This window comes from Theropithecus gelada, chromosome 3, assembly GCF_003255815.1.
Source record: "Theropithecus gelada isolate Dixy chromosome 3, Tgel_1.0, whole genome shotgun sequence".
In the NCBI taxonomy this organism is placed as follows: Eukaryota; Metazoa; Chordata; class Mammalia; order Primates; family Cercopithecidae; genus Theropithecus; species Theropithecus gelada.
The window spans coordinates 9,542,764-9,559,324 of NC_037670.1; the positions used below are offsets into that span (position 1 = coordinate 9,542,764).

A 16,561-nucleotide genomic window follows, 5' to 3' on the forward strand; every position below is an offset into this window, starting at 1 on the left:
TTTCTATTTATGTTGGGCGTGACTCATGTTGTCCAGTGGGCTGTCATCACAGTCCTGTCCTTTAGTGCTCAGAGGGACCCTTTAGTGGGATGGGTGAAACTTCTCAAAAGATCCCATACACCGTAGCAGGTAGGTTTAGGTGTCGAAGATTGGTGAATACTATGCAGCAATTACTATTGTAAACCATTTTTTTACTGATTTTAAATCAATAAGTCCACATAATTCTAGGCATATTAATATTTGTGGGTCTTTTCAAATTCCTCATGCACTATGACATGTTTTGTCTTTTTTTTCTTTTTAAAGAGATGAGGTCCCTCTCTGTTACCTAGGCTGAAGTATGGTGACACAGTCATTGCTCACTGCAACCTCAAATTCCTTTGCTTAAGTGATTCTACCATGTCAGGGTTCCAAGTAGTTGGGACTACAGGCACAAGCAACCCCTGCCTGGCTGATTTTTAGAATTTTTTTATAGAGACTGGGCATGGTGGCTCACGCCCATAATCCCGGCACTTTGGGAGGCCAAGGCAGGAGGATTGCTTGAGCCCAGGAGTTCAAGACCAGCCTGGGCAACATAGAGAGACCCTGTTTCACACACACACAAATGGAAAATTTTGTAGAGACAGAATCTCACTATGTTGCCCTGGCTGATCTCAAACTCCTGGCTTCATGAGATCCTCCTATCTCAGTCTCTCAAAGGGTTAGGATTATAGGTGTGAGCCACCTCACCCAGCCAATGTGTGTGCTCTTATGGTTTTGTGATTTTTATGAACAGGTTCATTTGCATCCCCCCATGCCATTTTTCCTAATTTATAAGTACTTTTCAACTCTTCTAGCAGGTTTTTTTTTGTTGTTTTTTTTTTGGGGTTTTTTTTTTGCTATTAGAATAAGCAAATAATATGTGTATCTTACATATGCACATTTTTTCTTTTTAATTAATCTTGTGGTGAATTCTTGGTACGTTTCCTGGGAAAAAAGATTGAAACATCTTTATGGTTCTTAATGATTTTTTTAAAAAGAATTATTGAACCCAAAGGATCTTGCAGGTTTCAGATGTTACACTTTTACTTTTTGTGTAGCAAATGTTCATTAATTGCCTACTTTGTGCCAAATTCAGGCCTATATCTTGCTGACATTGGGGTATCATTTTTCTTTGTTTGTGACTATTAAAATGTTATCTTCTAATTGGCATATCTTATGTGATTGATAAGATAGTGTTTAAGGACATTTTTTATTTCTTTTCTTTTTATTTTTAAATTAATTGATCTTTTAAGAGATAGGTCTTGTTTGTCCGGATGTGGTGGCTCACGCTTGTAATCCCAGCACTTTGGGAGGCCGAGGTAGGCAGATCACCTGAGGTTGGGAGTTCAAGACCAGCCTGACCAGCATAGAGAAACCTCGTCTCTACTAAAAATACAAGAATTAGCTGGATGTGGTGGCACATGCCTGTAATCCCAGCTACTTGGGAGGCTAAGGCAGAAGAATTGCTTGAACCCGGGAGGTGGAGGTTGCAGTAAGCCAAGATTGTGCCATTGCACTCCAGCCTGAACGACAAGAGCAAAACTCTGTCTCAAAAAAAAGAGATGGGTCTTGTTATTCTTACCCAGTCTGAAGTGCAGTGGCTATTCACAGATCATAGCTGACAGCAGCCTCAAACTCCTGCCTCAGTCTCCCGAGTAGCTGGGACTACAGGCATATGCCACCACCACACCTGGTTGGGCACATGATTTTGATGAAGTGGCCAAACTTCTGTTTCCTCATCTATTGGGTAGATGTGAGGCTTAAAAAGAGATCAGTGAAGCACGAGGATCGCTTGAGGCCAGGAGTTTGAGACCAGCCTGCGCAAGAATTTTGAAAAATTAGCCAGGTATGATGCCATGTACCTGGGATCCCAGCTAATGGGGAGGCTGAGGCAAGAGGATCACCTGAGCCCAGGAGTTCAAGGCTGCACTGAGTTGTGATTGCTGCACTTCTGCCTTGGTGACCCAGTGAGACCTGTCTCTTTAAAAAAAAAAAAGGAGATCAAGTTTGTAAAACACACTACCTTACATGTAGTTAGTTACATGCTGGAAGCAAGTTACAAATATGAAAAAAATTTTTTAAAAAAATTATTAAGTTGGAAAGTCAGCAAATTTTTATTTTACTTTCTCAGAGTGTCTTTGCCTTAAGATTATAGTTTAAACATGGGGCCGGACGCGGTGGCTCAAGCCTGTAATCCCAGCACTTTGGGAGGCCGAGACGGGCGGATCACGAGTTCAGGAGATTGAGACCATCCTGGCTAACACGGTGAAACCCCGTCTCTACTAAAATACAAAAAAAATTAGCCAGGCGAGGTGGCGGGCGCCTGTAGTCCCAGCTACTCGGGAGGCTGAGGCAGGAGAATGGCGTGAACCCGGGAGGCGGGGCTTGCAGTGAGCTGAGATCCGGCCACTACACTCCAGCCTGGGCAACAGAGCCAGACTCCGTCTCAAAAAAAAAAAAAGATTATAGTTTAAACATAGTAGACACTCAGTCATTATTGAATGAATCAACTATGTAACTCATTTGGTGGATCCCTTAGCTGGCAAAAGGGAAGTAGTTAAGTACTTTTTTTTTTTTTTCTGAGACGGAATCTCGCTGTGTCACGCAGGCTGGAGTACAGTTGCACGATCTCGGCTCACTGCAACCTCTGCTTCCAGGGTTCAAGTGATTCTCCTGTTTCAGCTTTCCGAGTAGCTGGGATTACAGGCACATGCCACCACGCCTGGCTAATTTTTCTATTTTTAGTAGAGATGGGGTTTTGCCATGTTGGCCAAAGTGGTCTCGAACTCCTGACCTCAGGTGATCCGCCCGCCTTGGCCCCCCAAAATGCTGGGATTACAGATGTGAGCCACCACGCCCGACCAGTCAGCTACTTTAAAATACATAAGCCATGCAGCGAACTGAGGAGCACAATTAAATTAATGGTATGTGGCTCTTGATTTTGTTAAATGAATGTTATGTGGCATTTGAGTCTAGATTTATTTGAATTTGAGGATGGATTCTTTTCATCTTCCTCTTGGCCTTCTCTCAGTCTGGTTTTAAAATCCTTTCCTATAGGTCATTTCATTAGAGAAGTTGAAGGATTTTGGTGAGTGTGTGATTGCCCTTCAGGCCAGTGTCATAAAGAAATTTCTCCAAGGCTTCATGGCTCCCAAGCAAAAGAGAAGAAAACTCCAAAGCGAAGATTCAGCAAAAACTGAGGAAGTGGATGAAGAGAAGAAAATGGTAGAGGAAGCAAAGGTATTTTGTTGTTTGAAGTTGTAGTTTGTGATTGTGTAGGTGAGTGTGATTTGGTCTTAAAATAATATAACCCTATGCATTTTAGCTACTGTAGGCACTGTGCCCTGAGTGAGTGTTCCTTTTTTTTTTTTTTAATCACTTTCTACCCCTTCTTGTGGTTTTCACACTGGCCTGTGGAGTGCAGCCCTGCTTCTTGGTCATTAGGTGGTGGTCACAGTGGATGTAGCCTTCCCACCTTTAACCAGAGTTTGCTTTCTTTTTTTAAAAGGTGGTGGTGGTGACTTTAAACACGTTAAAAATTTGTTTAGTTAATTTTGAGAGACAGGGTTTTGCTCTTGTGCAAGCTGGTATGCAGTGATTTGATTATAACTCACTGTAACCTTGAACTTCAGGCTTTAAGCTATCCTCCCACCTTAGCCTCTCAAAGTTCGATTATAAGCATGAGCCACTGTGCCCAGCCATGCTTGCTCTAGATATTTTTTAAATCATGGTTAAAAGTATGCATAACATACAAATTTACTTTTTTTTTTTTTTTTTGAGAAAGAGTCCCACTCTATTGCCTAGGCTGGAGTGTAGTGGCATAATCTCAGCTCATTGCAACATCTACCTCCCAGGTTCAAGCAATTCCCCTGCCTCAGCCTCCCAAGTAGCTGGGATTACAGGTGCATGCCACCATGCCTGGCTGATTTTTGAATTTTTTGTAGAGACAGGATTTCACCATTTTGGCCAGGCTGGTCTCGAACTCCTAACTTTAGGTGATCCGCCCACCTCAGCCTCCGAAAGTGCTGGGATTACAGGCGTGAACCACCATGTCCAGCCGAAATTTACCATTTTTATGTGTACGATTCTGTGGCATTAAGTATATTCACGTTGTTTTGCAACCATCACCACCATCAGTCTTCAGAACTTTTTCATACACTTCTGACACCAAATATGTGGGGTTTTTACCACCCTAAGCAACTCTCCAGTTCTCTGCTGTACCAACTACTCTTAAAATTCAGTTTAATTCTGACTGTATCTACTTGTAGTTTGTGTCAGATCCTGCAAGTTAAAGTGCTCAGTCCCACAAGACTGTTCTCACTTCAGATGCCAGTTGCAAGTCCCACGTTGCCACCTGTACCATCTATACATTTAGGATTCTCACGGCCCTCTCCTTAAGTTTGATAATTTGCTAGAATACCTGACAGAACCCGGGAAAGCATTTTACTTAGGTTAACCGGGTCATTTTGAAGGATACTACTCAGGAATAGCCAGATGGAAGACATGCATGGAACAAGGAAGGTGGCGGAGCAGGGGTACGTGGGGCTTTCATGTGTTCTCTGAACACTCCTTCCTCCCAACTTCCGAGTGTGTTACCTGAAGCTGATCAAATCTTGTTCCAGTATCGTTGTAGAGCTTAATCTCCCAAGTCTCCCCTTCCTCCTACCTTTCAGGAACTTGTGGGTAGGGCTGAACATTCCAGCCTTCTAATTGTCTGGTCTTTCTGGTGACCAGCCTCATAACTAGAGGTCTCACCGAAAGCCTCATTAGCATAAATTTAGGTGTGATCCAAAGGGGCTCCTCTGAATAACGAAAGACACTCCTATTAAGGTTTTAGTCTGCGGAGAAAGACCAAATATATTTACTATATCATGTCTGTGTACCACATTTTGTTGATCCACTCACTTGGGTTGCTTCTGTCTTTGGCTATTGTGAATAATGTTGCTGTGAACATGGGTGTACAAATATGAGTCCCGGCAGGGCACAGTGGCTCACGCTTGTAATTTCAGCACTTTGGGAGGCCGAGGTGGGCGGATCACCTGAGGTCAGGAGTTTGAGACCAGCCTGGCCAACATAGTGAAACCCCGTCTCTACTAAAAATACAAAAATTAGCAGGGCATGGTGGCGCACACCTGTATTCCCAGCTCTTAGGGAGGCTGAGGCAGGAGAATCGCTTGAACTCAGGAGGCTGAGGCTACAGTGAGCAGAGATGGAGCCAATGCATTCCAGCCTGGGTGACAGAGCGAAACTCCATCTCAAAAAAAAAAAAAAGAAAAAAAAGAAAACCACAAAAACAAATATTTGAGTACCTGCTTCTAATTTTTTTTTTTAATGTATACCCAGTAGTGGGATTGCTGGATCATATGGTAATTCAATGTTTAACTTTTCTGAGTAACCACTATACGCTTTCCTACAGTGACTATACCATTTTACATTCCCTCTAGCAACTCATGAGGGTTCTGGTTTTTCCACATTCTTGCCAATACTTTTTTTTTTTTTTTTTTGAGACAGCGTCTCCCTCTGTCGCCAAGGCTGGAGTGCAGTGGTGTGATCTTGGCTCACTGCAAACTCTCCTGGGTTCAAGCAATTCTCCTACCTCAGCTTTCCAAGTAGCTGGGAGTACAGGTGTGCACCACCACTCCTGGCTAATTTTTTTTGTAGTTTTAGTCGAGATATGGTTTCACCATGTTGGCCAGGCTGGTCTCGAACTCCTGATCTCAGGTGGTCCGCCTGCCTTGGCCTCCCAAAGCGCTGCATTACAGGCCTCAGCCACCGTGCCCGGCCTTCATCCTGTTTCTTTAATAGTATCCATCCTAATGGATATGAAGTTGTATCTCATTTTGTTTTGATTTCTTTTTCTCTAATGATTTATGATGTTGAGCATCTTTTCATGTGCTTATTGTCCATTTCTCTACCTTATTTGGAGAAATGTATATTCAAGTCCTTTGCCCATTTTTAAATTGGGTTTTTTTGTTGTTGAGTTGTATGAGTTCTTTATGTGTTCTTGATAATAACCGTTTTTCAGATATATGATTTGCAAATATAGCCTCCCATTCCGTGGGTAGCCTTTTCATTCTGTTGATAGTGTCCTTTGCATACAAGCATTTCATTTGCATGGAGTCTAACTTAACCTATTTTTTTATCATTGTTGCCTTCACTTTTGATGTCATATTCGAATCATTGCCAGATTCAGTGTCATGAACCTTTCTTTCTCTTGTTTTTTTCTAAATATTTTATAGTTTAGCGTTTACATTTAGGTCGTTGATCCATTTGAGTTAATTTTTGTCAGTGGTAGAAGGTAAGGCTTCAGCTTCATTTTTTTCATATTAGATATCCAGTTTCCTCACTTTTTATTTTTAAATGTAGCATGCTTTATTATTGTAAGTAAATAAAATGAGAGGTAAGTAAAATATATAACTCCCACCCTAGTTTCACTGCCCAAGGATGTCACTTTTTTAATAGTTTAGTGTCCATTTTACGTATGTACAAAGATTTGTTGGATTTTTTACAAAATGGAATCTTACTATGCATACATAATATTCTTCAGTTTCTCACTTATCAGTATATCCTAGACACCTGTCCACTCTGTTCTGTTAGTCCACACAGATCTACCCGATGTCATATTTGCTCTTTTCTTATTTTATATTGTGTTTCTTTAGAAACTGGGTCTCTGCTGTCCAGGCTGGAGTGCAGTGGTGCAGTCATGGCTCACTGCAGCCTCAAACTCCTGGGCTCAGGCGATCATCCCACCTCAGCCTCCCCTGAGTACCTGGGACTACAGGCGAGTGCCACCACGCCCCCAACCAATTTTTAAATTTTTTGTAGAGATGGGGACTCGCTGTGTTGGGCAGGCTGGTCTTGAACTCCTGGGTTGAAGTGATCCACCCACCCTGGCCTCCCAAAGTGCTGGGATTACAGGCATGAGCCACTTGGCCGAGCCACATTTGATCTTTTAATTTCTGTGTTACTTATTAATAAATATGAAACTTGTTAGAATAACTAGCAGCTCCATTTTTGTCTGTTTTGTGTATTAGATTTCTGCTTAAGATTATTTGTGAAGAAAAGAATTTGAGAGCACTACATTATGGGAGAGGTCCTAACCATTATTTAGTGTGGAATACTTGTCACTAATTTTAGATTTGCCTCTCCCTCCCTCCCTTCTTTCTTTCCTTTTTTTTTTTTTTTTTTTTTGTGTGTGTGTTTACAGAGATCTTGTACAGGCCTGCTGCCTGCTTGTGCCAGTCATTACTAAGTTTGGAGGTTTTACAGAGATGAGTAAAAAAGCCTTTAAGTTCAGGGCCGGGTATGGTGGCTCACACCTGTAATCCCAGCACTTTGGGGGGCTGAGGTGAGCAGATCATGAAGTCAGGAGTTCGAGACCAGCCTGGCCAACATGGTGAAAACCCATTTCTTCTATAAAAAAAAAAAAAAAAAAAAGTATATACACAAACACACACACACACACACACAGCTGGGTGTGGTCATGCAAGCCTGTAGTCCCAGCTACTCAGGAGGCTGAGGCAAGAGAATCACTTGAGCCCAGGAGACAGAGGTTGCAGTGAGCTCAGATCACGCCACTGCACTCCAGCCTGGCAACAGAGCAAGACTCTGTCTCAAAAAAAATGAATCCTTAAGTTCTTGCTTTCAGGGAACTCAGTTTGAGTGTGAGACCAGCGGGGGACCCTTACCGTGGTGTGACCAGTAATGATGAGAAAGAGCAGTACTCAGGCTTACTGTGAGGGATACCCAGGACACACTAGAGAAAACTTCCCAGACAGAAGAGGATGGGTTTTGAAGAATGTATAGGAATGGATCAGGTCTTGGGGGGGGCAGCATAAAACTGAAATTGGCCTCTTTGTCACTGACAGCTGGTTCTTGTTTGTCCTCCCCATTTACATAGAGTGAGTCTGCTGTCCTTTCCAAAGCTTATCATATGTTTGTACATAATTGTCGTGTTCCCCCTACATTTCTTCCTGAGGCCGAGGATGATATGTGATATGGGGAGGATAATTTTGGATAAGAGGTAAGCAGGGTGGAGAAAGAAAATTCAGTTTAGATAAAAGTTTAATTCATTACTTAAGCTCAGACACTTACTATGTGGTATGTCATTATCTTGCTGGGATTTAGTTTTCAACTTCCTGTGTTTCTTTTATTTTTAAAAATTTCTTTACTTTTTGGGATGGGTTCTCACTCTTTTGCCCAGGTTCAAGTGCAGTAGCAAGATCATGGCTCTTTGCAGCCTCAAACTCCAGGCTCGTGATCCTCCCACCTCAGCTTCCCGAGTAGCTGGAACTACAGGTGCCTGCCACAATTCCTGGCAAATTTTTAAATTTTTATGTATTTATTTATTTTGTAGAGAAGGGTTTTCCCTACGTTGCCCAGGCTGGTCTTGAACTCCTGGGCTCCAGTACTCCTCCCACCTTGGCCTCCCAAAGTGCTGGGATTATGGGTGTGAGCGACCATGCCCCAGCCTATGCTTATTTTATTTATGAGTGAATAACAGGGTCTCACTCTGTCACTGAGGCTGGTGTATGCAATGGTGCAATCTTGGCTCACTACAGCCTCAAACTCCTAGATTCAGGTGTTCCTTCCACCTCAGCCTCCCAAGTAACTGGGACCACAGGCATGTGCCACCATACCTGGCTGTTTTCTGTATTTTTTGTAGAGGCAAGGTTTTACCATGTTGCTGGTTTTGAACTCTGGGGCTCAAGTGATCCACCTGCCTTGGCCTCCCAGAGTGCTAGGATTACAAGCAGGAGCCACAGCATCTGGCCCTGTGTTCCTTTTAAATGACTGTATATAGCACCTAGGTAACCTTTTAGATGATGTCTAAGATACTAAACAGTTAACAACAGTCTCCTTAGCTAAATCTCTTCTCATTAGGCATAAGTTTTAGTCTTACTACTACATAGGTTTTGTTTTTAGCTCAAGTTGAATACAGAAGAGTTTCTTGATGTGATCTGTCCAAGAGTCACATCTGTCCTTTCCATTTCTTTTCCTGCAGCAGTGCTTTCTTCTCATTGAGAACTCATCCGTCACTGTAGGATTCTCATTAACTTCTTGAGTCCCGTGTTCCACAGTGAAGTAAACTCAGTTTGTCAGATGAGATTTGTTCTTAGCTTAGTTGGGGAGGAAAATGTGAGAACTTTGCAGGTCCAGACACAGTACATAAATGGAAAGCATGGAAGAGTTTCTTGGAAAATCAGCTAGGCTGCCTACTAAGTAGTTTAGCAGTGTTCTGCATTAAAATGGCATTATGCCCTGTGGTTCCCCACCAGAGGTCAACTCAACCACAGCTTTGAAATTTTCCACTGCTCTTTGCTTTGAAGGTTTCTACTTAGCAAGGGCCAAAGTTTTTTCAGCTGGCACTAGGCTGTTGCATGAGCTTCTATCAGTCTCTAATCTGGGATTCAGTTTCCTTATTTATAAAAATGGATTCTCTCTCAAATCTTTTTGTAATAGTGGATGATTTCAGTTTTTAATGCTTATTTTGTTTTATTGAATTAAATAGAAAAGACTATTATTTGGCAAAATCCTGGGTTTTGTTTGATTGTTTACTCTAGTGGCATTTGTCCTGACATCCTGATTACAGATACTCCTGAATTTAGGATGGGTCTGTGTCACAATAAACCCATTATTTGACTTACAGTATTTATAATTTCCGATGGTTTTATCTGGGTGTAACCCTATCATAAATCGAGGAGCCCACTGAAGGTGTATCACTTTTTTTTTGGTTTTCTTTGAGACGGAATCTCACTCTGTCGCCCAGGCTGGAGTGCAATGGCACAATCTTGGCTCACTGCAACCTCCACCTCTCGGATTCAAATGATTCTTCTGCCTTAGCCTCCCAAGTAGCTGGGACTACAGGCGTGCACCACCATGCCCGGCTAATTTTTGTATTTTTACAAAAACCAGTAGAGACCTGGTTTCACCATATTGGCCAGTCTAGTCTCAGACTCCTGACCTTGTGATCCGCCCGCCTCAGCCTCCTGAAGTGCTGGTATTACAGGCGTGAGCCACTGCGCCCAGCTGAATGTGTATCACTTTTGCACCATTGTGAAGTCATAGGTCTGACCCATCGTAAGATGGGGTGATTCTGAATAACCAAAATACGGAAGCAGCCCAGATATCTGTCAGCTGATGAGTGTATAAACAGAATGTGGAACATCTATTCAGTGAGATATTGTTCAGCAGTAAAACTGATGGAAGTATTGTTACATGCTTTGCGAATGAACCTAGAAACATGCTTAGTGAAAGAAGCCAGTTACAAGGGCTACCTATTACTATGTGATACTATTTAAAATTTGTTTTTTTAAAAAAGGTTAAATAAGCCTATTCCCAAAATACCTTCAAATTAAAAAAAAAAAGTTTTAATGAGGTCAGATAAGCTGTTGTATGCTGAGATTTTAGCATTGATAGGAAATAGTAAAAAGCAGGACTGCCCAGGACTGTTTCCTTCCATACTGTGTGCACTACATGTGAGTGTCCGCTAGAGGACAGCAAAGCCTATTTGTAGTCATTCCCTGCCAGTTCTCAAGCACTTTTAAAGAACTGAACCTAAAATTCTTACATTGATGTTCCATTGAAAAGATTTGGATTATCCTCTCAAGAAAAGAATCTGCAGTAGTGTCTGTCAGCTCTCCATTTATCAGGGGAGAAGACAGCAAGGCAGCTGTGATTGTGGACCTCAGTTTACTGTGGAGCTCTGCAAAAGTAAGGGAGGAGATTGCTGTTTCTCAAAGCAGATGTTGAAATATCTACAACGGAGGTTGGAGTAAGGAATCAGTCAGTTTCCAGTTGAACTTCAGCAGCTTCTTAAATGTAGATTTGTGTGTGTGTGTTTATAGTACTTGTTACCCATAAATTTATATGCACAGGGCTCTCTGTGATTCTCTATTTCTTTTTTTTTTTTTTTTTTTTTTTGGAGACGGGGTCTTGCTCTGTCCCCCAGGCTGGAGTGCAGTGGCCGGATCTCAGCTCACTGCAAGCTCCTCCTCTCGGGTTCACGCCATTCTCCGGCCTCAGCCTCCCGAGTAGCTGTGACTACAGGCACCCGCCACTTCGCCCGGCTAGTTTTTTGTATTTTTTAGTAGAGACGGGGTTTCACCGTGTTAGCCAGGATGGTCTCGATCTCCTGACCTCATGATCCGCCCGTCTCGGCCTCCCAAAGTGCTGGGATTACAGGCTTGAGCCACCGCGCCCGGCCTGTGATTCTCTATTTCTATAGGAAAGAGAAAAAGCAGCCCTGTTCCCCTCATCCCTCACCCCAGTCTGTGTAGTACCCCACTTCGGAACAAATTCGGCTATCTTTGTTCCTTGGCACCTGTATTTTAAAGCCCATGGCCTTCCGGGGTAACTGGCTCTTTTCCTTTAGGAGATTCATTACTGCACAAGGACCTCTTTGCTTTGGGCAGGGCATTGAAATCCAGCTGTGGTACTGGATTGGTGGTGTTGTGGTAGGTTATTATCTTTTAAATCAGAGTTTTATTAGCTGTATAAAATTGTTGCATTATAGCATTTACAGCATACAGGTGATCCTATTTTTAAATTATACTGAGTCTTGGTCCCTAGAAGATGCTTGTCCCCAGTCATCCATCCATTCCCACTGCATCTCTGTGTGACCTTTGGCAAGTTTTTTTCACCCTTTGGAGCCTTGATTTTTTCTGTAAGAATAAATAGTTTAGATTAGTGAAGTTCTAGGAGGCAAGTGTCCTCAGAATTCACTCATACTGTCACCTGTTCCTAGTTCTCTCTCAGTGTCTTTGGTCACTGTAGTAATGCTAGCCTGGTTTGGTCTCTGTTTAGGTTGCGTCTGCACTGGAGAAATGGAAGACAGCAATCCGGGAAGCTCAGACTTTCTCCAGGATGCACGTGCTGCTTGGAATGCTTGATGCCTGTATCAAGTGGGATATGTCTGCAGAAAATGCTAGGTGCAAAGTTTGTCGAAAGAAAGGTATATTTAAATCAAATTTGCTTATGTGGGTGTATTAGGGAGTAGAATTTCTTTTCTTTTCTTTTCTTTTTTTTTGAGACAGAGTCTTGCTCTGTCGCCCAGGCTGGAGTACAGTTGCACAATCTCAGCTCACCGCAACCTCCGCCTCCCGGGTTCAAGCGATTCTCCTGCCTCAGCCTCCCTAGTAGCTGGGATTGTAGGCATGTGTCACCACACCCAGCTAATTTTGTATTTTTAGTAGAGACAGGGTTTATCCATGTTGGTCAGGCTGGTCTCCAACTCCCGATCTCAGGTGATCCACCCGCCTCAGCCTCCCAAAGTGCTGGGATTACAGGCGTGAGCCACCATGCCCGGCAGGGGTAGGATTTCTATTCCCAAGATCTTCATTTCTACCCAAAAGAATTTTGTGTACACAGAATATAAGTATGGTATAGATTTTACTCTCCTGGAGGTCTGTAACATGCCAGTCTTTGAAATGTCATGCCAGGGAATCAGAGCACACCCTTTGTTCCTCATTGTAGAGCGTAACATAAAAGCAATTGATCTCTTCAATCTCCTGATTTTCTACAGAAAACAAAATTAGTTAATCCTTTTAACTATTTTAGTTTAGTTTTATATCCTTTGATTGGCTCAGAACTTTTGTCATCTGTGAAGTAAGGTACGTGCTTTCAGCAGAAGGTGGTCCAGTTAAAGTGAGAAGCATGCAGTCTCGTGTGTGCAAAAGGAACTTCATGGCTAGAAGCCCTTTTGTGATTGGCTTTTCATTGGCTAGAGTTATTTTCTGAGTTAGGTTAGAGATGAAAAGATCTACGTAAAATTCAGTTGCTGTAAAGCGTTCAATTGCTCTAGAATGAAGGTTGGAAGGAGAGATGACCATATTAAGTTGACTCAGCACAACACTTTTTCGAATATAAGGGAACCCGTCAGGGGCCAGGCATGGTGGCTCACGCCTGTAATCCCAGCACTTTGGGAGGCTGAAGCAGGAGAATCACTTGAACCTGGGAGGCGGAGGTTGCAGTGAGCCAAGATTGTGCAACTGCACTCCAGCCTGGGCGACAGAGCAAGACTGTCTCAAAAAAAAAAAAAAAAAACAGAGAGAGAGAACCCATTAGGCATAAGTTGAGAAACGTTTGAGGAGGTCAAAAGAGCAGCAAAATTTCCTGCTCTCACTTGGGTTTTTTGTGCCTCTTAGTAATTGTTAACTGTCCTGTCTTAGCCATGGGTAGGTTTTGGGATATAAATTAGGAGAGCTGATTCCTAAATTATCTGTAGTCTTAAGTTATGCTATATTTCTTTTTAGAAAATGCCTGCATTTACAAAACAGCAGCTGGGTAGCATTCTATGGAACATGTCTTCTCGTGTGCCGTGAATTATAGGGTGATTGCCTCTTCCTTACAGCTCATTGACTGCTGCTGTGCTCCTAACAATGCTATTCACATTTATCTCTTTGCAGGTGAGGATGACAAATTGATCTTGTGTGATGAGTGTAATAAAGCCTTCCACCTGTTTTGTCTGAGGCCGGCCCTCTATGAAGTACCAGATGGTGAGTGGCAGTGCCCAGCTTGCCAGCCCGCTACTGCCAGGCGCAACTCCCGTGGCAGGTGAGAATCTTTTCTTTTAAAAATAATTGAATGAATAAATATGAATAGCTGTTATAATTAAGCTTGAGTTATTCAAACAGAATGAGTCTAAGGAGCTTTAAGTTCATCTTTTGGGAGCAGAAACTGATCATTTACAGTACTTCAATAGGAGCTCAAAGGACTCTGATCTAATTTTAGCTGAATGTTGACATTTCTAGTTTTCACTGCCAGCCACATTCTCTGTCTTCTTGACCATACCTTCTTCTCAAGTAATGAAATCTCTCTCTCTGCCTTTAGCCTCCTGTTGCCCACTTCCTGTGTCTTCATGATTACTTCTGCAATCACCCACTGCTAAAAATCTCACACTGATTACCTTCCTTACCCATACATAATGTTTTCTTCCCTATCATGAGTAGAACTTGGGTGTCAACTTGAACATGAATGTCTCTCCCTCATCCTACATACCCATTAATTTGCCACGATATCAGTCCAATGCCCAGATGTTTTATGATCCAGTTTCTTGCGCTCCATTCTCCATAGTCTCTGCTCTCATTTGTCCCTTCTACTTTTGTCCCTTCTACATCTGTCACCAAAGGCTTCTCAACTCCTCTTTCTTATATCACATCTTCTCCCCTCTTATCCACCCATCTATTGCGATACCAGAATGCTGTGCACAAGGCAACGATCTGCTCACGTTCCTGATCACAAACTTCCAGTCTTCCCCTTGCCTCTAGAATAAAGTCCCAACTCCTGTCCTCACTTCTGAGACTCTTATACAACACCAGCCTGGGTTTTCAGTTAGCTTTAGATCCCATATCTGTGTGCTTGTTACAGACTATTTATTGTTCATCCTTTCCTCTTGTGCCTTTCTCCCAGCTGGGAGCATTCTCTGCCCAGAATTCCCAGTGGGTAAATTGCCCATGGCTTTGCTGACATTTCATTGCTCTTTTGAAAAGTGCTTGCATCCTTAGACTTCATGGTTTCTCCTCTGTGTTCCAGCTGAACCTTCATTTTCTGAAATAGTATTTTGGTGCATGGATCTTGTCTCTGGTTTTATACATGTCTGTCTCCCATGAGATTATGAATTCCCTGAGAGTAGAGGTTGTGCTTTGTTTTTTACCTGAATCCTCAATAAGGCCAAACACAGGGCCTTGTAAAGAGGAGGAGACACCTTATATTTGCCCAAGATAATACTATTGTTTCCCACATTGAAATTTGGGGTTGTAAAATGGGCAGCTTATAGGCACTCTGGCTTGGGCTTCTCTTTTTTGAGATGGGGTTTAGCTCTTGTTGCCCAGGCTGCAGTGCGATGGCGCTGGTTCAAGCGATTCTCCTGCCTCAACCCCCAGTAGCTGGGATTACAAGCATGCGCCACCACACCCTGCTAATTTTGCATTTTTAGTAGAGATGGGGTTTCTCCATGTTGGTCAGGCTGATCTCGAACTCCCGACTTTAGGTGATCCACCTGCCTCAGCCTCCCAAAGTGTTGGGATTACAGGCATAAGCCACTGTACCCGGCCTGGGCTTCCTTCTAAAGGGCAGAGCTGTTTGATCCTGACCCCACCTTAACAGTATTAGCAGGTTCTTTCGCACTCCATCCCAGCTGCACTTAAGAGATGAGATATGTTGCTCTGAAATGGTGGGGCTTTGGACCAGCTGTTCCGAGCTGGGATTACCACTGCTTTGATGTTATGGTCATCTGCAAGCTGTTTCAGCTCTTGGAAGGGGGCCATGAAGGTGAAGTCACACCTGTCTGGGCTCTGTTTATTCTTTCAGTCCACCTCAGAGGTGGGGACAGCTTTTAGTACCTGATGTGTTACATTATCTGGTTCTTTTTGTGAGACAAAAGAAATAGTGTTTTGTATTGCTTTGTGTGGGGAAGGGTAGGATTGCATTTTGGTCTTGATTTCTGTTGCCGTTGGTATCTTGTCCAAACTGTCTGTGGCCTGGCAGCAGGAGGCATGCTGTTGAAACTTCGTTTTTCATTTCTGTGAAAAACTCTCCTGTCTTACATTCAGGTTCCCTCTCTGTATTGTCCATACATTATACATATCTAGTCTGTGAAGAGAAGTTTTCTGATCCCTATGGGATTTGAACCTTTCTTAGGACCACTTTGGGCTACAACTGTGTTCCCTACATTATTTTTTCTACCCACAGGAACTATACTGAAGAGTCTGCTTCTGAGGACAGTGAAGATGATGAGAGTGATGAAGAGGAAGAGGAGGAAGAAGAGGAGGAGGAGGAAGAAGATTATGAAGTGGCTGGTTTGCGATGTAAGTATTTTGTCTTCCTTTGTAGTTGATTTCACAGTCTTCTAAGCTTGGAACGCTTGGAAAGGCTGGCTTGGCAGTAGGTAGTGTGGCCGGCTTGCTCTCTTCCTTTTCTCTCGTGTTGTGACTGTGGCGTAACTTAGCTGCTGTGGGTTTAAATGGGTTTCCAAGATGGCATTTAACTACCTGCCTGGTAGGAGGGAAGGTGGCTTGGTCTCAGTAACATCAGCCCACTTGCTCTAAGATTCAGTAGAATTCATGGTCCCAAGTATATTTATGCCAAGGCTGCTGGTTCTCAGCTCCTTGGCATATGGGGACAGTGGGGAAGGAAGTTCTCGGCCCATTGCCATCTCCTAACAGTTCTTTTGGCTGTTGTTTTATCGCTGCTTTCAGAGAGTGACTTTTTCTCTCTGGTTACAGTGATTTTCTCCTCCCTGCAGTGTGCAGGGCTATAGCTTTGCTGGTTTAAAAAGAGATGACTGATTGTTTGAAGGCTTAGGGGGAAGGATGTTAGGAAGGTTCAGATCTGTTCTCACTAGGTGCCTGTAGGAAAAAAGGCATCATGTTTTGTGTTCACCACATTGACTCTCATTCTCTCATGTTCATTTCTCATGACCGTTGGAGAGTCTTGTGTTCGTGGCTAATGTCCTCTTGTCTGGCCTTTCTTTTAACAGGCTACCTCTTTCCAAAATACACCTTTTTTTTTTTTTTTTTTTTTTTTTTTTTTTTTTTTTTTCCCC

The 16,561-nt window shown here is 42.9% G+C and overlaps 1 protein-coding gene across 2 annotated transcripts in view; it reads left to right on the forward strand.

Annotated features, from left to right (window-relative positions):
* BAZ1B (bromodomain adjacent to zinc finger domain 1B) overlaps positions 1-16,561 on the forward strand; it is an 83,496-nt gene that overhangs the window by 59,831 nt on the left and 7,104 nt on the right. For both annotated transcript variants that reach the window (XM_025378532.1, XM_025378533.1), the window contains exons 13-16: positions 3,076-3,258; positions 11,824-11,971; positions 13,425-13,572; positions 15,709-15,824. In XM_025378532.1, coding sequence (XP_025234317.1) covers positions 3,076-3,258; positions 11,824-11,971; positions 13,425-13,572; positions 15,709-15,824 — 595 coding nt within the window. The remainder of the gene's footprint in view (positions 1-3,075; positions 3,259-11,823; positions 11,972-13,424; positions 13,573-15,708; positions 15,825-16,561) is intronic.